Source organism: Tasmannia lanceolata, unplaced genomic scaffold (assembly GCF_043159265.1).
Source record: "Tasmannia lanceolata isolate RefF3 unplaced genomic scaffold, GAP_Taslan_0.1 ptg000003l, whole genome shotgun sequence".
Classification (NCBI taxonomy): Eukaryota; Viridiplantae; Streptophyta; class Magnoliopsida; order Canellales; family Winteraceae; genus Tasmannia; species Tasmannia lanceolata.
The window spans coordinates 46,920,197-46,941,417 of record NW_027518680.1 but is presented as its reverse complement, the minus strand read 5'-3'; the positions used below and the strand labels follow the sequence as shown (position 1 = coordinate 46,941,417).

At 40.5% G+C, this 21,221-nt stretch overlaps 1 protein-coding gene across 2 annotated transcripts in view; it reads left to right on the top strand.

Annotated features, from left to right (window-relative positions):
• Positions 1-2,546: 2,546 nt before the first annotated feature.
• The window catches only part of CPZ (Metallo-hydrolase/oxidoreductase superfamily protein), a 36,419-nt gene continuing 17,744 nt past the window's right edge, over positions 2,547-21,221 (top strand). Inside the window, exons 1-5 of one of the 2 annotated variants that reach the window (XM_077365227.1) lie at positions 2,547-3,142; positions 4,851-5,013; positions 5,099-5,169; positions 5,241-5,336; positions 5,478-5,591. In XM_077365227.1, coding sequence (XP_077221342.1) covers positions 2,744-3,142; positions 4,851-5,013; positions 5,099-5,169; positions 5,241-5,336; positions 5,478-5,591 — 843 coding nt within the window. In that variant the 5' untranslated portion in view covers positions 2,547-2,743. The remainder of the gene's footprint in view (positions 3,143-4,850; positions 5,014-5,098; positions 5,170-5,240; positions 5,337-5,477; positions 5,592-21,221) is intronic. The other variant, XM_077365223.1, reaches the window with a different exon arrangement.

The window sequence follows — 21,221 nt, the reverse complement described above, 5'->3', positions numbered from 1 at the left end:
TGTGGTCGGGGCGTGACAAGTTTTAAAGGTGAAACTTGTTAGTCTCTAGTAGAGTTTATGTTGTATTTCAACGGTGCACTATGAAAGTTGGGGACTGGTTTGGATGAGCCTCACGGTTGGACTGAATGGTGAAGATGGAGCGGCTTAAGGTGGGGTTTGTGATCAACAGGAAAAGGGTGCTGGACTTACAAGTGAAAGTTTAGAATCTTACTCGTAATCGCTAACATGAAGAGTTCTCATGACCTAATATTTGTTGAACTTTACGTAGAAAGACAACCAGAAACGCCTCAGCAGGGATGTCCCTTGATTGGTTTTGCGGCTTGATGAAATAAAGAATGCAATTGCCTGAACAAATATCGATAAGCTAGAAGGGTAGACACTAGGAACAAATATCGGTAAGCTAGAAGGGTAGACACTAGGAAGGGACTGGTTTCAATAGATGGTGCTATTGGAAAGCAGCCAAGCAAATATGTGATGAGGAAGGACTGAAACACAAATCTAGTTTGGTTTGCAACCTTGATCGATAAGAAGATGAAGATAAAGGAATTCAATTCCTAAAAAAATGAAAAATTTTATTCATAAAATTTAACATTCTAAAAATATTTTAAGTCATGTGAATTTATAGAACTTGCCAAGGCAGGTTCTCATCAAACTAAACTTCCTAATTCTATCAAAACACAAATCAAAATATCCTAAAAACTCTGAAAACAGACAACCTAAAGTATGTCAAACTTTCTTAAAATCTCTCTTGGAAAATCTTAAATTCGTCTCATATAGAAAAGGAAACTTATACTCGTAATAACAAAAACAAGATAGTTTCCCCCAAAAATTTCAACTAGTAACTAACTAAAATAAATTAAAATTCAAGCCCCTTAATGAAACGAGGGCCGTTGATTTGCTCGCCATCGATATCCGGATGATCGAGACGATCGGGTAGTATGATTTGGCATCCTCTTCGGCTTGATTGACGATCTGTCTCATCCAGTTGTTGATCCAAGGGTCTCGATTGGGTTGATCATTGATTTGAAGATCTCAGCCTTCGAATGATTGGATGCACATGCATTAAACTGGGCTCAATAACCTTTCTCAAAAAAAAAAAAAACAAAAAAACAAAAAACGATCCCACAATAGATGCTCAAATGAAGATCAGAAATTGCAGCAACTTTTATTGGAGGAATGATCTACAAATCCAATGAAGGGTGACCTCATTGTAAAAATTCTTGTGTAAGAAGTATCCGGGGGACCCCACACGTGTCTGGTCTAGATTAATTATTTAGCGGGTCCCAAATTAGATCTTTAATAGCTTACTAAAAGATAGGGCCCACCATGGCTATGCATGCTTCTCTACTTTACATTAGTCACTGCCCGGGCCATCCACGATGGGACCACTACCGGGCCCATCTACAACTGACTCGGCCCACTATGCCCCACTCTTTAGATATTATGATTGGGAAGTGATATATTCGACCCCTTTACTTCCATGGGGCAGCCCTTATCACTCCCTTTTACTAGGGGTGGACATGGTTCGATTCGGTGCGGTTCCGGGGTATACTTAGAAACGAACCATATGCAATCGGTTCCCGAATTTGGAACCGAAACCAGAACCAAACCATATATTTTTGGAACCGAACCGAACCAGAACCCAACTTGATCGGTTCGGTTATGGGTTTACCCAACCTTTATTTTATAATTTTTTCCCGTTTATTGGAGGAATGAATAGAATGCAATGCATGGGCTGCTCAGTAGAGAGTTTAATAAAACCACCATGAAAAAGACCAAATATCATAATATCATCAATTACTCCAAGGAAATATCAGATTATCATCCTCCTTAAAAATCCAAAAGAGGTGTGATGAGAAAATAAAAAATCTAAGGGTTCTTTGTAAAATATAAGCATGAAAAAATGCAAAAAAAAAAAAAAAAAAAAAAAAAACTGTTTGAATATAAAACACCAAAATATGTGTGATGAAAAAACCCTAAAAAATCAACAGGGTCTTCTTAAAAAATGAAAAAAACAAAATATCTTTGATCAGGAATTTAAACCCCTTGGAAAGAAAAAAAAGACCAAATATCTGTTCGATTTGCAAGTTGCAATACAGAGGTTAGGAGAGAGAGAGAGAGTACCTAATGTTATCTGGAAGTTGATGACGAGAGCCGAGACGAGGAGCCGCGAGGTTGAAGACGACTAAAGCCGGAGACGGCTTTTGGGCAAAACGTTAAAGGGGGTGAATTTATCCTCAAGCAGTAAGTGTAAAGTCTAAAGCATTTTTTTCTCACGAAGGGGGTGATTTTTTCCGATTGGGGGGGGGATATGATCCTACTCGGTTCTCGGTTCCAGGATCCCAAACCCAGAACCGAACCGCATTCTCACGGTTCCAGGCCCAGAACCGGAACCGAACCACCAAATCCTAGAACCGAACAGAACCAAATAGGCCGATTCGGTTCGGTCCTTCGGGTTGAACCGAAACCATGTCCACCCGTACCCTTTACAGAAGAAGCGGGTGGCCCAAGTAAGATAAAGGGGTGCATTTATCATTTCCCCTCGACAGTACGCAAGTTTTCTAAAACCTCACCTTCTGCCCCGCTCGGCCGAGTCTCTCTGCTCTCTCTCTCTCTGATTTTATTTCTAGAAGGAGGAAGTTTCAAAGCTCTGGAGAGGGAAAAGGAGAAGAAACTCTCTCTCTGTCTCTCTCTCTCTCTGTCTCTCTCTCTCTCCATGTAACCAGAACAAAACCCTAACAAAATGCAAATTTCTCTAACCATATCCGCCCCCCAATTCCCTTCCTTTCTCTCCCCAAACAAACCCATGACCGAATCTCCACACAAACACTTCCCTCCTTCAGTCCAAACCAGTAGCTCCCGGAAATCCTCTCCCGGTGCTTTATTTGCGGTTCAAAAGTCGGGATTCCTCTCCGCCATAGGCCACGCCATTGAAGAAGAGGAATACAGGAAAGCAAGAGCAGAGGTGAACCGTAGAGGCATCGATATTGAGGGGTATCTGATCGAAGGGATATCGGTGGGCGGCCATGAGACTTGTATAATCATTCCCAGTCTAAATGCCGCCTTTGATATCGGAAGGTGCCCCGCTAGGGCTGTTAATCAGGATTTTCTCTTCATTACCCATGCTCATCTCGATCACATTGTAAGCAAGATCTTTTTTTTCTTATTCAAATTCATAATTCGGTGGATAAATAGACATATATACATAAATTGATCAAAATCTATGGTGGGTTTCCTACCTTTATCAATTTGGAGTGCTGCATATTTGCCCTATCTTCTATGATTTGTGGACACGGACACGGAGTGTCGGACACGGCAAACCCCCAAACTTTAGAAACGGGGACACGGCTAAAATAGAAAGTATGCGTAATCATGATTTATGGATATGGATTCGTGTGTCCAGTTTCGACATGGATACAAGTTGTCTAAATAAGGTAAACACAATATTCAATAAAAATATATAATGTCACACTTGACACGGTACAAAAACATGTCCACACACCCACATTAAGTCTAACACTTTCAGAAATACAAGTAAAAGTGTCCAAAGGAGTGTGGACACACGTGTCATGTCGGACACGGCAGGATGTGAATTCATGGTAAAATTTTCTTAAATTGGATGGTTGGATTGTACTATATATACATAAATTAATCAAAATCCATGGTGGGGAACCTACCTTGATCAAATTAGAATTCTGCATATTGGCCTCATCTTTCTTTGCTCACTGCCCAAAATTTGATATAGTGTCGAGTCTCTGTCAATTTGTGGTAAAAAAATGGAGGTAATGGTCCACATTCTGTGATGAAAAATTCTCTTAAATTGGATGATTGGATTGTCCTGTATGTACAAAAACTGATCAAAGTCCATGGTGGGAAACCCACCTTCATCGATTTAGAATTCTGCAGATTGGCCTCATCTTTGGTTGCTCACTGCCCAAAGTTTAATCTAGGGTCAGGATTCAGTGAATTTGTGGTAAAAACATACAGGTAATGGTCCGCTGTCTGTGACAAAAAAATTCTCTTAAATTGGATGGTTGGATTTGTGAAACAACCAATTACTCCAAAAGCTTAAGATGTTAGCGTTGATGTTATTTAATCATTTATACTTCAATCATCCCCCTCACGTGTGGCCCCTCTTTTTTGGGTTGGCCGTACACACATATTTTTAATATAAAGAAGTTGTTGAGTTTTGAACCCAGGACTTGCCGTGAGGCAATAGCTGTGACACCATCTGATACAAGCAATTACTCCAAAAAGCTTAAGCTGCTAGCATTGGTGTTACTTTAATCATTTATACTTCAATAGGATTGTCCTGTATATACATAAATTGATCAAAATCCATGATGGGAAACCCACTTTGATCACTTTAGAGTTCTACATACTGGCCTCATCTTTGATTGCTCACTTCCCCAAAATTGATCTAATATGAAAAGCTTGTGAATTCGTGGTAAAAAGATACATGTTGGTCCACATTGTATGACAAAAAATTCACCAATTAGTTTGTTCAAACAGGTGATTTTTGATTCATAGGCAAGCCAGTAAGATGAACATAACCTTGGATAGGATAAAATGGAAGAAAATGATCCACGTAGACGAACCCAACTAGAGCCAGGATTAGAGCCGGGTAGATTCCTTTCACCTTCTTCATGAAATTTTTCGAAAGGATTAATTTAGCCGACCCCAACTAGTTTGGCACAAAGGTTTTGTTGAGTTGAGTTGAGTTGAGGCAAGCCAATAATTTGGCTTGAACATACCTTTTATGCTTTCTTGAGCTTCTATAGTTTTCTGCATAGTGTTGTTTGCTTATACTCAGAGCAGAATTGCAGTGATCTTTATATCGATGATTGCAGGGAGGGCTTCCAATGTATGTAGCAACTCGTGGGCTCTACAGCTTAAAACCGCCAACGGTTTTCGTTCCACCATGCATTAAAGAGGATGTGGAGAAACTATTTGACATTCACAGGACTATGAGTCAAGATAAACTGGAACTTGATTTAGTAGCATTGGACGTGGGTATGTGTTTATCATCATGAGTTTGTTTTCGTTGATCAGCATTTATTGATGCAATAAAAACTTGACTTCATGGTTTGGGTTTTAGGGGAAACCTATCAAATGCGGAATGATCTCGTTGTAAGACCATTCAAAACCCACCATGTTATACCTAGCCAGGTATGCTTTATGCCATCAGATTGCAAGCATTACTACTTGGTGATATCTAATAATTACCCGATTTTGTTCAGGGATATGTCATTTACTCTGTAAGACACAAGCTGATGAAAAAATATGCTCATTTAAAAGGAATGCAAATTAAGAATTTGAAGCTATCAGGCGTTGAGGTGTGTAATATTAGTTGCTCTATCAAAATGAAGCTGATCCCTTTTACAGTTTATCCAAGGATTCTATAAGAACATTATTTTTTGAGTTATATGGAATGCACTTTCTCTTAGATTTATTTTGACTTGAAAGCTTATTGTTAGATTACAGACACCATATTGTCTCCAGAGGTGGCCTTTACAGGCGACACAACATCTGCTTTTATACTTGATCCACGGAATGCAGATGCACTAAGAGCAAAGGTTCTTATCACTGAGGTATGATGTTTTTCGTGACTTAAAATTTATTTTTTTGCATCATTTTAGGAAAATTTACATCATATGATTTGACTTGGGAATTGATATCAGCGGCCTCATCTTGCTATCGCCACTTGGTAAAACTTCGTTTGAAACTCTTTGTGATTTTAAACATTGCTAGGTTGGTTAAAAGAATTGTTTCTTTGATCTTGCAATTTTCAGTTGATTACGTTGAAGTTTAATGTAAAAAAAATGAATCAGTGATCTTAGGGGCAGAAGCAAGACTACATTCACAACTCTTTTAATGAATTGTAATGCCATAGCACTAAAAATGTTAGGAACCTGTCACTTTATGATTCAAATGCAAATTGCAATGGCAAAGTTGAATTCCATATAAATTTCCTACATCTACCATTTAGACTTGAAGACTTTTTGATTAATCCAAACTCTCATGGAAGATCATATTCATAACATGATAAACTCTTAGAGCTTTAGCTCAAAGGTCCACGAGTGTCCCTCACATTGGGAAGTGTCTGACAGCCTCTACTATCTGCCACATTATTGATGTAGAATGGGTCTATGGAAGAGATTTTCAGGAACAGTATATGGACTGATTTGGGGAAAAATATCAATTAGAAATGTAAACTAGATGGAATCCAGGGAATTGTAGAGAATTTTGAAAACATGACTGATTTAGAACTGTTTTTTTGAATGATGATGAAATTTTATTAAAGAAAGGGGCTAATCTCCATGACTGAGGTGTGAATATCAATCTTTATGACAGTTTGAAAACCCAGGAAATTCAAACAAGACCTAAGGCTAAGGCTCAGATCTGTTCGTTTCCCTTAAAACATTAATCTCAAACCGTACAAAATTGAAAGATTCATCAAGGTCGGAGATCTAACTGGGCCTGACCATGGGATTTGAATCAAGATGTTAGGAAATGAGAGAAGGAGGGAAATTATCAACTGTATTGTACGGTCAGCAGTGGTGACAAGTGTCACTCAAGTATAGGTTAGCATTAGCTTGTTTTCAGTTAGTTGTTGTAATTCTGTTTTTGGTTGTTATGCATTTCTGTTGTAATCAGTTCTATTAAAAGGGCAAATGGAATGAGAATAAATCAATCAATAAATTTTTCAGCAAACATTTGGGGTTTTCTTCTCTTTCCAATTAAAAAGAGGTTTGGGGTTTAGAGTTCTTCCATCAAAAGAACTTAGGAATTCAAAAATTCCTATCATCTAGTATCAAAGCAAATTTTTCCTGGAGAAGCTTGTAACAGACATCAATGGCGGAAAATACTCGTTCACAAGATTTGAAGAAATTGGAGGAACAGATCAAGAATAACCAGAATCAGATTGGTGAAATGAAGCATGAGATTCAGAACATAGCTAGCATGATTCAACAACTATTACAAGAAAGATCCAAGAACAAGACAGGAGAATTGCCCAAGAGTAACGAGAATGCTGCAAAGAATACATTCTTGCCGAAGTATAGTCGGATCGATTTCCCAAAATTCAAAGGGGGGGGAGGCTAAAGGTTGGATCTATAGATGCCAACATTATTTCCAATTTCATGAAATTGATGAAGATAAGAAGGTTCAGATAGCAAGAATTCATTTAGAAGAGGAAGCGATTCAGTGGTTTCAGTGGTATCAATCCACGAGACCAGATCCTAGTTGGGAGGAATTTGCTAATGATTTGCGCACAAGACTTGGAGATGATCCCAGCACGGATGCGCTTGGGGAATTAACGAAGTTGCAGCAAAGTACTACAGTAAGGGTTTATCAAAAGAAGTTCGAGGAGTTGGCTAACAGGACTAGAGGATTGAATGAACAATTCTTTATCAGCTGTTTTATCAGTGGATTAAAGGATGAAATAAAGAGTGGGGTACAAATGTGTAAACCATCCACAATAATAGATGTTATAGCCATGGTCAAATTGCAGGAGGCGAACGTGGAGGCCTTGTACAGGAGGTCCAAGATTCAGCCCAAAAATATTGGGCAGCATCCAGCAGAGTCTAGCAAGATCACTAGTGGCTCTGGAATACCAATTAAGAGACTCTCACAAGCTGAGATGGAGGGGAGAAGGGCCAAGGGCCTTTGCTATAATTGTGATGAGAAATATATTCCTGGACATAGATGTAAGAAGAAACAAGTTTATTTGATGTTAGGACCTGATGAAGGAAGTGATTCGGATGACAACTCAGAACAAAGAAAAGATAGAGGGAAGATGGAGATATCAAAGGAAGTAGATGAAGTAGAAGAGGTTGATATGCACATATCAGTCCATGCTCTTGTAGGTGCTACTAACTACAACACTATGAAGATTAAAGGCTTAGTCAAGAAGGAGCATATTGTTATTTTGATTGATTCAAGAAGCACGCATAACTTCTTGGATGAGAATTTTGCAAAGAAAATGGGCTGCAAGATTCAGTCTACTGGAAAATTGTGGGTTGCAATGGCGGATGAAGGAAGAGTGGCTAGCAATGCTGTTTGTTCCAAGTTCACTTGGGAGATGCAAGGGACAAAATTCTATTATGAGATGAGACAGCTTCCCTTGGGAGGTTGTGATGCAGTGTTGGGTATTCAATGGCTATCTAATTTAGGGCCAATTTTATGGGATTTTAAGAAGCTCCAAATGGAGTTCTCTTTATTGGGCAAGAAGGACATCTTACAGGCAGATAAGGAAGAGGTTAGTTTACAGCAAATGATGGGTGGCGCATGGGAAAAAATGATAAGAAAATCTACCAGAGGATTGACGGCTCAACTGCATTCCATTGAAGAAGTCCTTCAACAAGCCAGGTACTTCCTGAAATACAAACTTTGCTTTCTGAATTCAGTGAAGTTTTTGATACTCCTAAGGAAATTACCTCCACTTAGATCCCATGATCACAAAATTCCATTGAAAGAAGGAACTAATGCGGTTAATGTAAGGCCTTATCGTTATCCATATGTTCAAAAGAATGAAATAGAGAAATTGGTGAGAGAAATGCTGGAAACTGGAGTAATAAGACCGAGTGTAAGCCCTTTTTCATCTCCTGTATTGTTGGTTAAAAAGAAAGATGGAAGTTGGCGCTTTTGTGTAGATTACAGGGCATTAAATCAAGTTACAGTCAAGGACAAGTTCCCTATTCCTTTGATTGATGAGCTTCTGGATGAATTATATGGGGCTACCATTTTTTTCAAAACTAGACTTAAGAGCAGGGTACCATCAAATTAGAGTGGTTGCGGAAGATGTTCATAAAACTTCCTTTCGTACACACCAGGGACATTATGAATTTTTGGTTATGCCCTTTGGGCTCACCAATGGCCCATCAACCTTCCAATCCTTAATGAATTCCATTTTTCAGGAACACTTAAGGAAATTCATCCTCGTGTTCTTTGATGATATATTGGTGTATAGCAGATCAGTGGAAGAGCATGTGGAACATTTGCGAATAACATTACAAATTTTAAAAGACAACACCTTGTTTGCTAAGTTGTCTAAATGTGAATTTGGAAAATTAGAGATGGGGTATTTGGGGCATATTGTGTCTGAAAGAGGAGTGACAGCTGATCCAAGTAAGGTTGCTGCCATGATATCTTGGCCTAAACCAGCTACAATCAAGCAATTAAGAGGGTTTCTTGGCCTCACTGGGTACTATAGGAAATTTGTTAAAGATTACGGTAAAATCATCAAACCTTTAACATCCATGTTGCAAATGAATCAGTTCAAATGATCTGAGAGTGCTGAACAATCTTTTACTGCTCTCAAGGAAGCAATGACCACTACCCCAGTGTTGGCACTACCTTATTTCTCTAAACCCTTTGTACTAGAGTGTGATGCAAGTGGGGCTGGAATAGGTGCTGTCTTAATGCAAGAGGGGAGACCAATAGCTTTCTTAAGTAAAGCTTTGACAGGAAAAAATCTGGGATTGTTAACCTATGAGAAGGAGATGTTAGCAATATTATTGGCAGATAAGAAATGGAGAGCTTATTTGATGGGACACCATTTCATTATCAAAACTGATCACCAGAGTCTCAAATATTTTTTGGAACAAAGGGTTACTACATTGTTACAGTAGAAGTGGATTACAAAACTTTTGGGTTTTGATTACAAAATTGGGTACAAGATAGGTACTGAAAACAAGGTTGCAGATGCCCTTTCCAGGTTGTCTCAAGTTTCTTGCCATGCTATTACTACAGTCACTCCAGCTTGGGTTAAGGAGGTCCAAGAAAGCTATTTGATTGATGTTCATCTACAGGTATTTCACAGCTCCTTGTCGATCCACAAGCTGTGCCACATTACCAGTGGAGTGAGGGTGTGTTGAGATATGAAGGACGGTTGGTAGTTGGGTCTAATATGGGATTGTAGAGTAAAATTTTCCTGTCATTGCGTAGCTCCGGAATAGCAGGACACTCAGGGATTAGAGGAACTATAAAAAAAGTGGCTCAGTTCTTTTATTGGCCAACTTTGAGCACAAATATTCGTGAGTGGATCAAAGAATGTGACATTTGTCAACGGAATAAGCGTGAAACAGTAGCTTATCCGGGGTTGCTGCAACCTCTACCAATTCCACAAAGAAGATGGGTAGATATATCTATGGATTTTATTACTGGCCTACCTATGTCAGAAGGAAAGGATGTCATAATGGTGGTTGTAGATCGTTTAACTAAGTATGCACACTTTGTAGCTTTGACTCATCCTTATACGGCCTCCACTGTAGCTCAACTTTTCTTTGATAACATCTTCAAATTACATGGGCTACCTTCTTCTATTGTGAGTGACAGGGATAAGGTATTCACAAGTCAATTTTGGGAGAGTTTGTTCAAGCTTCAAGGAGTACAATTGTGTTTTAGTTCAGCTTGTCATCCTCAAAGTGATGGCCAAACTGAAGTTTTGAACCGCAGTTTGGAGAATTATTTGAGATGCATGACTGGTGTGTTAACTTACCAACTTCTCCAAAAGCTTAAGCTTTTGGAGAAGTTGGTTAGTTAATTGGTAAGTTAACATGGTATCAAAGCCAAAGGTCTCGAGTTCAAACCTCCCAGATAGCAAAATCCACATGTGATGGTCGGCCCAAAGTGGGACCACATGTGCCACGTAATTGCCAAGTGGGCCACACGTGCGGGGGAGTGTTAAAGTATAAAAGATAAATAACACCTTTCTCCAACAGCTTAAGCTTCTGGAGAAGTTGGTTAGTTAACATGGTGATCGTCCTAGAAGATGAAAACAATGGATAACCTTGGCTGAATGGTGGTATGATACCGCATTTCACTCTGCAATACAGATGACTCCCTACGAAGCCTTGTATGGGGAGAAACCTCAACAATTAGCATGGGTCTATTCCTACAACTTCTATCGCTGCTGTAGAAGATCATTTACACCACCAGGCTGTAATTTTACAATTGTTGAAGGATAATTTGGCTACTGCTAGGGAGAGAATGAAGCAATTCGCAGACAAGAAAAGGACAGAAAGGGAGTTTCAAGTAGGAGATTGGGTTTACTTGCGCTTGCAACCTTCCAAACAAACCTCCCTTGCTCTGAGGAGGGACTTTAAGTTGGCTCCACGTTTCTATGGTCCTTTTCAAATTTTACAGCGGATTGAAGTAGTAGCTTACAAACTCCAACTACCTTCTCATTCGAAGATTCATCCCGTTTTTCATGTTTCATTGCTCAAGAGGAAAATTGGAGATTCGGTGGTACCAATTGTGAACTTACCAGAGGTTGGTTCTGAAGGCCAACTTTTGATTGAACCTGTGGCAATACTAGATCGTCGAATAGTACGTAAGGGCAATGTCGCAGTCACGCAAGTGTTAGCTCAATGGGCTAATGCAGTACCTGAAGATGGTACTTGGGAAGAATGGGCTGCTTTGAACGAGAAATTTCCGGACTTCCAACCTTGAGGACAAGGGTTCGATAAGGGGAAGGGAATGTTAGGAAATGAGAGAAGGAGGGAAATTATCAACTGTATTGTACGGTCTGCAGTGGTGACAAGTGTCACTCAAGTATAGGTTAGCATTAGCTGGTTTTCAGTTAGTTGTTGTAATTCTGTTTTTGGTTGTTATGCATTTCTGTTGTAATCAGCTCTATTAAAAGGGCAAATGGAATGAGAATAAATCAATCAATACATTTTTCAGTAAAGATTTGGGGTTTTCTTCTCTTTCCAATTAAAAAGAGGTTTGGGGTTTAGAGTTCTTCCATCAAAAGAACTTAGGAATTCAAGAATTCCTATCACAAGATTGCTCTTTCAAAAATTGGAAGAAACACTTAGAAACAGTCACAGTCAATTCAAGAATCAAACTGAAAATTTCAAAGAAAGAAAAACAGGATTGGAAGCAAGAAAAGATTGAAATGGAAGGAGAATTATAAGTGCCTTTAATGGAGAAAGAGAGGAAATACTTACCAAGGCATTACACCGAGGTACCCCATGGCATCAACGACTAGGTTGGATCAAGGAATCATACCAAGATCATAGGATATCACATCCATGGTTTCAACTGCAAGCTTCAAATTTCATCAGTATTCATCCATCTGAAAGAAAGATGCCCTAGGGCCTACATATATAGATCTCTCCAAATGAATTCTAGAGGCTTCCTCTTGACTTCCATAAGAAGTCTTCCCAAATTGGGAACAAACTCCATTCTCATCTTGAGTTGTCAACTTCTCCCTAAACTACTGATTAAAACTCTATAAAAAACAATTAAAGAAAGAAAGTATTCTGAGACTTGAGTTACCCAATTAATATTAACTTCAATCAACTTAAATAGAAACTAGTCCCACCATTGACTCTTTCTAAACAATGTGAGAACTTTTTCGAAAATAAAATAACTAAAACCCAAAGTTGCAACAAATCAAGTGGGCCGCCCTCAAGTTACGAAAACCTGTCTTGGCAATTTGACTTTTGGTCAAACTTGTCAAAAATACAAATTTACCCTCCCCCTCTCTTTCGGCTTCTCTTTTAGAACTATAAGGGGTGGAGGTGTCACGCTGGCCCAACTTGAGGAGGTATTGGCTGGGCTTCAATTGGCTTTCTCTCTTGTGTTGAAGACGGTCCCCATAATCTCTTTCCCTCTTGAAGAAAACCGACCTTGTCAAGTGAGGGCTTGAAATGGCCTTCAACAACTTTGGTTTGCAGAATAATCCCGACAAATAATCTTTTTATTGGCCTGTTGATGTGGTTTGGGAAGCACTTGGGATGAGTATATGAAGAGCTTGATCTGTCTGAAAGTTGCTTTCAATGCTAAACCTCCTTGGTTGACTTGCGAAGTAGGAGAGTATGTTGCCGCATCTTGGGGATTTGCAACAAGAAAATGCAACCCAATATTGCCCTCAATAGGGATATAAGTTTGAATTTTGAAAAGACTTTGTCCACATCTGTGTTCTTGCAATCAGACCAACTCGTACAAAGTTTGACATAATCTGGACTCCTTCGCACGCGTACGTCATAAGTCTCTTGACCTATGTCAAAATATCCTCACCAGGGTGGATCTGTAGGTTGCATCCAATGTCCTGGCATCTTTAGCCATTCTTCTTCTTGCACGATCAAGTTATCATTCACTCTGGCTCTCATGGTAAAAATCTCCCGAGTCGAGTATTCCCTTTTGCGATCAACAGGCTCTTCCTTCAGATGCTTGATATGTTCTTCAAGGCTATCCGTTTGATTAGCCATCTTTATCAATAATTGACCTCTCTGCATTTCCATCAAACATCCCATTGATATCCTACTCCAGTATGAAGACATCTCAACGTAAAAAGCTCTGACGTGGGATGAGTCCATGGAAGAGATTTTTGAAACAGTATATTTGGTTAAAAAATCAATTAGAAAGGTGAAGTAGATGAAATCCAGGGGTGTGAACATCAATCTTTATGACAATTTTGAACACCCTGAAATTCGAACAAGATCCAAAGGTTAGATCTGTCTATTCCACTTAAAACAGTAATCCCAGTACTTCAAAGTTGAAAGATTAATAAAAGAGGCAGAGATCAAACTAGATTTGGCCATAGGATTTGGTATCAAGATGTATCTCTCAAAATTGGATGAACCACTATAGAAACAATCCCATAAAATTTTTGAAGAAGAAAGCAAGGATTGGAAGCAAGAGAAGTTTCAAGTTGAAGGTTACTGGAGAAAGATTGATCGAGATAGCAAGATAGTTATCAAAAAAACAGTTTGATGTAATGATGTTGAGCCTTTTTCTCCTTTCGTGTTATGTCTTCTATTAGTGTTGCTTCTTCTTCTTAGAATAAGTCTAGTAGGGACATTATTGTCATTGTACTTTCTCTCTTATTATATAAATACATCAGTGAGGGGGACCCTATCCCTAACTCACTTTTTCTTCTCTTCATCTTCTCTGCAACATGATGGTATCAGAGCCAAAGATCTCGAGTTCAAACCTCCCGGATAGCAAAAACCCACATGCGATAGTCGGCCCAAAGTGGGACCACATGTGCCACGTGTTTTCCAAGTGGGCCACACGTGCGGGGGAGTGTTAAAATATAAAAGATAAATAATGCCTTTCTCCAACAGCTTAAGCTTCTGGAGTAGTTGGTAAGTTAATATGGTATCAGAGCCTTAGAGTTTTGATCCCCTAGGGACCACCATCGTCACCCTCCTCACCAACCTCCGTCCATCATCTCCATCTTTCCAATCCCTCTCCCATCTCTCGGCCCACCACCCATCCCCTCTCTCTTTCCCGTACGTCACTCCACCCCTCGCCTCTTTCTTTTGCCGTATAACACCCCCCCCAACACTCCCAACTCCCGTACGTAACCCCCATGCCCCCACTCCCATACATAATCCCCACCCCCACCCTCCCACTCCCGTATGTAATCCCCACGATCCGTAATCCATTTCTCACCCCCGTAAACTCTACATGGGTAGAGCAGATGCATGATTGTCGTCTGCTCTTGGATTTGGATGGGTAGTTTGATTAGGTGTAGTACTGTGTTTTAACGGGTTTTGATCTTGGAAGACCCCTTTTTGGTATCTAGAGTTGATTGTCTTGAGGGTTGGCCAAAAGACTAGTGTTTGTACTGATACGAACACCTACAAGGATGGGATGCTTTTCTAGCATCCAATCCATGTGGTAACAGACTTACTCTGAAGAGCTACCGTGTGGTAACAGACTTACTCTTTGGAGGGAAAATTCCCGCACAAAATTTGAAAAGTAGTTACAGATCTGATTTTCGTACGATCTGAATTTCGTATACGGATTTCGTATGTTTTGAGAACATACGAATGCAAATTTCTGGAGGAAAGTGAGGCAATTTTACAAAGAGAAGAAATCCGGTGGAGACAAAAATCTCGAGCTTTGTAGCTTAACGCAGGGGATATGAATTCAAAGTTCTTTCACCGAGTTGCAAATTCAAGATTGCGAATCAACTCAATTAGTTGTCTGAAGGATGGGGATTCAGTAATTGAAGATCAAAATCTGATTAAAGCAAAAATTGTGGAATTCTACTCGGTTTTATATTCCAGGTCTATGGAATGGCGACTGAAGTTGGCTGGAGTTCAGTTTAGAAGCATTACTCTTGATCAAAGAATATTGCTGGATCGAAATTTTTCCGAAGAGGAGGTCGGATAGACCATCTTCTTAATGGCTGGGGATAAGGCCCCGGGTGATGGTTTCCCAATGGCTTTCTTCCAACATTTTTGGAGCATCCTAAAGGGAGACATTATGGCTTTTTTCCAAGAATTCCAGGAAAGGGGAATCATTAGTGATGCAGCAAAAGCCACCTTCATTGCACTAATCCCTAAAAAAGAAGGGGTTATTGGGATCAAGGATTTCTGCCCAATTAGCCTCATGCACATCATTCCTAAGATCATATCTAAGCTGCTGGCTAGAAGAGTGAAAATACCATGGGGGGGATTATCTCCCAATTTCAAGGAGCCTTCGTTGAATCAAGGCAAATCCTGGATGGGGTCCTCATTGCTAATGAACTTATTGACTTGGTGAAAAGAAGTGGACGTTTGGGCTTAGTGTTTAAGATAGACATCGAGAAAGCCTATGATCATGTAGACTGGGATGCCCTTGATTTTATACATGACAGAATGGGCTTTGGCCCAAAATGGAGGATGTGGACTAGATCACTCATATCTTTCAATTCTTTCTCGGTTAATAGTGGAAGGCTTTTTCAAGGCCACAAGGGGTATCCGACAGGGGGACTGTTTATCCCCTTATAATGGTGGTGGAGGCTCTCAGTCAAATGATGATGAAGGCGAATAGGTCAGGCATGATTCGTGGGCTGCAAGTTGGGCCCTCTGGTAAAGAAATAACACATCTCCAATTTGCTGACGATATGCTAGTGTTCTTGCAAAATAATTGTCAAGCCTTCCCTAACATCATGAAGATATTTAATGGTTTGAGGTCACATCTGGCTTTAAAATCAATTTCAGCAAAAGTATGCTTTTGGGAATCAAGTGATCAGTGAGAAGTTCAAAGTCTGGCACGGATGATTGGTTGCAATGTCGGGACCTTCCCTGTGACCTATTTGGGTTTACCTTTAGAGTTTGGTATACCATCGGCTACTCAATGGGATTCGGTGGTGGAGAGAATAGAAAGGAAATTAGTAACATGGAAGAAAAGGTACATATCTCTTGGGGGAAGAATTACATTTTTAAAAGCAGCACTCTCAAACATGCCGGTATATTTTATGTCTCTTCAAAATCCCGGTGAAGGTCGCATTGACAATTGAAAGACTACAATGGAATTTTTTGTGGGATGGAGATGGCCAATCAAAGAAGCTAAGACATCTAATCAATTGGGAGAAGACCAAATCCAAAAGACACGGAGGCTTGGGGATTGGGAAGCTAAGACCGTGAAATAAATCATTACTTGGGAAGTGGTTATGGAGATATGGTCTGGAGAAAATGGCACTGTAACATCGGGTAGTTGGGTCGAAATATGGATCCGAATGGGGGACTGAAACATTAAAAAGCCATCGGGAGGGAAGGGATCGGGAACATGGAAGTCTATCTGTTCGGTTAAGGAAGACTTTGAACAGGAAATACGTTATAAAGTGGGTAAAGGCATGAATGTGAGATTCTGGTTAGACCTTTGGTGGGGTAAAACAGTACTGAGTACGGAATTCCCACGACTATTCAGAATTGTTGTAAGGCCTAATGCTACGATATCAGACTATTTGGTTAGAGAAGGGCAAAGAAGCAGAAGCTTCTGGGATATACGTTTACGCCGGAATCTCAAGGAGCAGGAAATCCATGAATTTCAGAGGCTCCTATCTGTATTGGAGTCGACATATTGCTCACAGTTTAGGGAAGATGAGCGGATATGGACTCAGGAACCCAACGGAGAATTCACAGCAAAATCCTTCTTTACAGTTCTAAATGCTGGCCAACCAACACCAATTAGACGAATATGGAAATCCCTAGCCCCTCCGAGAGTGGTTGCCTTTGGGTGGACGTTGGTTCACAGGAAAATAAATACTTGTGATCGTCTGAAGAAAAGACACTTCAGTTTAGCGAGCATGTGTGTCCTTTGCCAGCAGCATGAGGAAACGTTGGACCATCTTATGCTGCATTGCCCATATTCATACCATTTGCTCTTTGGTATATGTTGGGTATGTCTTGATTCAATCAGCTCTCTTCTTCTTGGGTGGCGAAGTGGACTCTTCAGTGATACAGGCAGAGCATTATGACTGACCTTCCCCTATGCCATAATTTGGAACATTTGGAAGGAACGAAATAGACGGATATTTGAGGATGTTAGAAGTAATAATAATAAGGGCAAATTGGGAAATATATATATATATATATATATATATATATATATATATATATAGGGAAAGTGATTGTGAGGGACCCCTCATATAAGCTTATATGAGGTGACCGCTAAAAACATGGCGGGCCCACATTTTTGGGGTGATCCGAGCCGGTCATTTGATAGGCCCTGACTTAGATAGGGGGTGCCCAAAAAATCAGCTGCATAGGATCATCCCAACCCTTCAAACTGTGGAGGTGAAAGAGGGGAAAATGGGCGGGTATAAATTTGCCCAGTCACCCGTCCTTTTTCTCTCTTTCACCTCCACAGTACGAAGGGTTGGGATGATTCTATGGAGCTGATTTTTTGGGCACCCCTTATCTATGTGAGGGTCTATCAAATGACCGGCTCGGATCACCCCAAAAATGTGGCCCCGCCATGTTTTTAGCGGTCACCTCATATAAGCTTATATTAGGGGCCGCTCACAATCACTTTCCCCTATATATATATATATATATATATATATATATATGCATGTGGGGGAGATAACAATTAACATTCTCTCCCATTCACGCTTCCCCTTCTTCATCTCTCTCTCTTTTTTCACATGTACACCACTCTCTGTCTCTTTATCATGTAGTTTAACATGGTATCAGAGCTAGAGGTTGAAGATCCTTTCCATCCACAAAGGTATCATCCCATTCTCTTCCCCTTTCTTTTTCCTTCTTAAAACCCTAAACAACCTTTCTTTTGGGTTTTTCTATTAAACCGTAACCCTAACACTTGTCCCACCATTTTTTTCATCCAAAACCTATTCAATCCATCCCCAACCCAAACGTCCCACTCATAGTGACCAAACCTAGCCTAGCCGCCGTCCCTTCAAACCCTAATCTTTTCATTTTTTTTTCTTTTTCTTTGCTTTTTTTTTTTTGAAAATTGACAAATTTCATTAATATTAAGTTGGCAATCGGGACCAGTAGTCCCATCCTGCAATTACAAAATATTAAGGCGGACTGGACCGACAATCCGGATCCAGTCCAAAGAGATAAGTAAATCATAGGTATTGGTTTGAATACATCCCTGAACTACACAAAGGGAATCCCTATCCTGCACAAAAGACAAAAAACCATATGCTGTACATCTTCTTACGTCCACAAAATATGTACCACCTAAAACAACATGAATTCACCACACACTACTTGACTAGCCTCCAGGGATCTTGGAGCATCATCTCGCAAGGCTGTGATAATCCCCCAAATGGACTGAATTCTTTCGAGATCCTCCCTCCCCAAAAAACTATGAGAGTGATCATCATATTCTCATTATAAGGGATTGACTCCAGCATCTCTGGTTAGATCATTCTTGGTTCCAGCTTCCACTCTTCCTACAACCTTTACCTCAAGAAGGGATCAGTTTTTACTAGGGTTTTTTTAACATCAAATTATTAATTATGGGTCATCCTTTTTGGCTTTCTCAATTATGCCCACTATAGATCACGCTTGCATCGACCAGAACATTTCTCTAGTCTTTCCAAAACACTTAACCCTTTTATTTTTGGTTCTTTTAACTTGAAACCAAAACACTTAACCCTTTTTCCTCTCTACCCTAGCAGTACCGCCCCCTCCTTACCTACATCCCTCTTCCTTATTGCCTAACCCTCTCTCCTTCATATCAGTCCCTATTATTTTTTTCTCTTCCCTTGTACTGTTATTTTTCATCTGTTGATGGTGGATTTGGTGATGATTGTTGTTGACACCAGCAACGATACTCTACTTGTTGATGATTGCCTTAGTTGTTGGCTGATTTGTTCGTGGAATTATTGAATGTTAGTGGTTGTCGAATTCATGCGTGATACTTGGATTGTTGTTGGTTGATTTGGTGGTTAATTGGTTGATTTGGTGATTTGTGACTTCGTTTCTGATGTTAGTTTGCGACATGTGTTCTCTCACACATATGATTGTCTTATTGGAATATTTCGTGGTTGTGGCTGTTTTTATGGTGGTGCTTAGTTGTTGGAGGTGTTGATTATTTCTTATTGGTGATTGGTTGTTGGATGTGTTGGTGCGTGGTTGGTGGAGGTTCCTACTGATTATTGTTGGTGTTGTTGTGGTTCCCGAGACGTTTGGTCAGTGATCAGTTGGCAGATATTTGTGGTGTTGCTGTTATTCGCTGATCTGTTTTTTTATTACTGGTGCTTTTCTTATGGATCCTGTTGATCCATCACCGAAGCCTACTGCTACCCTCAAGGTTGATGTGGGCCACTCTTCGTCATCCAATGCTCCGCCTAGTTATTCCCATGTGGAACCTCGCCTTCAGATGACTTCTATAAAATTCGATGGGACGAATTACCCCCCCTGGAAGATGGTTGTTTACACGTATCGGCTTGGCCGTCGGAAAATCAGGTTTCTTGAGAAGCCACCTCGTGCTAGCACTGACTTGTCCTATGATCAGTGGCGTGAAGCTGATGCTGTTATCCACTCGTTTCTCTGGAGTTGTATGGAACCCCCTATTCCTACTTCCTTGATGTATCTTCTGTCATCGAAGGAAATCTCGGACCAGACTGCTACCGTGTACTCTGGGACGGATAATCTGACTCGTATCTGTGATCGTTTTTTTGAGTGGTTTCGTCTTGAGAGAGGTGACAAGCCGGTGAGGACTCACTATAATGATTATCTTGTTCTGTGTCAGGAACTTGATTTATTATTACCCTTTACTGTAGATCTTGCCGTTCTTAAAAAGTGCCAGGAAGAGTTAAGGGTTGTTCGGTTTCTTGATTCCTTAGGACCGGACTATCTTCAGCTTTGCCAGCAGATTGTTAGTTCTGGTTCGATTCCATCGTTGGCCGATGTCTTCTCTCGTGTGCAGCGTATGCGTGTGATTCAGTCTAGTGACCCACTGGTGGATGGGTCTGCTCATGTGACTTATGTTGGAGTTGATCGTGGTCGTGGGGGTGGTCGGATTGGCCCTGGGGGTGGCCACGATGGCGATGGCAGTGGCCGAGGTCGTGGACGTGGTCGTGTGGGTGGCCGTGAGTCAGGGGGAGGCTGAGATGGTGGTGGTCGTGGCCGAGGATCCCGTTATTGCATGCATTGTCGTATGGATGGCCATAGTGTTGAGTATTGCCGCGACTTACATCCTGAGCTTCGTCCCTACAGACCTTTAAGTGCTTCTATTGCTGTTTCTGATAGTCTATCTACCTCTACGACTTCCTCTGTTACCCATGATACTATGGTAGTATCTCGTGCAGAATATGATGAATTTGTGCGTCACAGAGACAAAGGGAAGCATCCCGTTGCCACGTTTGCCGATCAAGGTAGTACCTCCTGTTTTCTCTCAGGTACCCCTTCTGGATCATGGCTCATTGATTCAGGAGCATCCCACCATATGACTGGTAATCCTAACATTCTCTCTTCCTTCCAGTCATTTCCTTCTATTGGACCTCGTACTATTACTTTAGTTGATGGAACTACTTCTCCTGTCTCTGGCATGGGTGTAGTCTCCACCTCAGCGGGTTTTCAACTTTCTTCAGTTCTTTATGTCCCATCTTTTCCAGTTAACTTGTTATCTGTTAGTCAATTAACAAAATCTCTGAATTGTTCTGTTTCTTTTTTTTCTTCCTATTATGTTTTTCAGGACATGAAGATTGGGACGAAGATTGGCTCAGGCCTATATTACCTTGACCAGGATGGAGCTGGTGTCGCACTTCATACTTCTGTTGATGCATATCGGTGGCATTGTCGTTTAGGACATCCACCTGCTGATATGCTTAGAAAATCTTCGTTTGTTTCAGATACTATTCCGTCATTTCATTGCGAGTCGCGTGAGTTGGGGAAACACCATCGTGTGTTCTTCCCCTCTAGAGTCAGTAGTAGCGTCTCTCGTCCATTTGAACTTATACATTCTGATGTTTGGGGTCCGTCCAGAACTACTTCATTAAATGGTTTTAAATATTT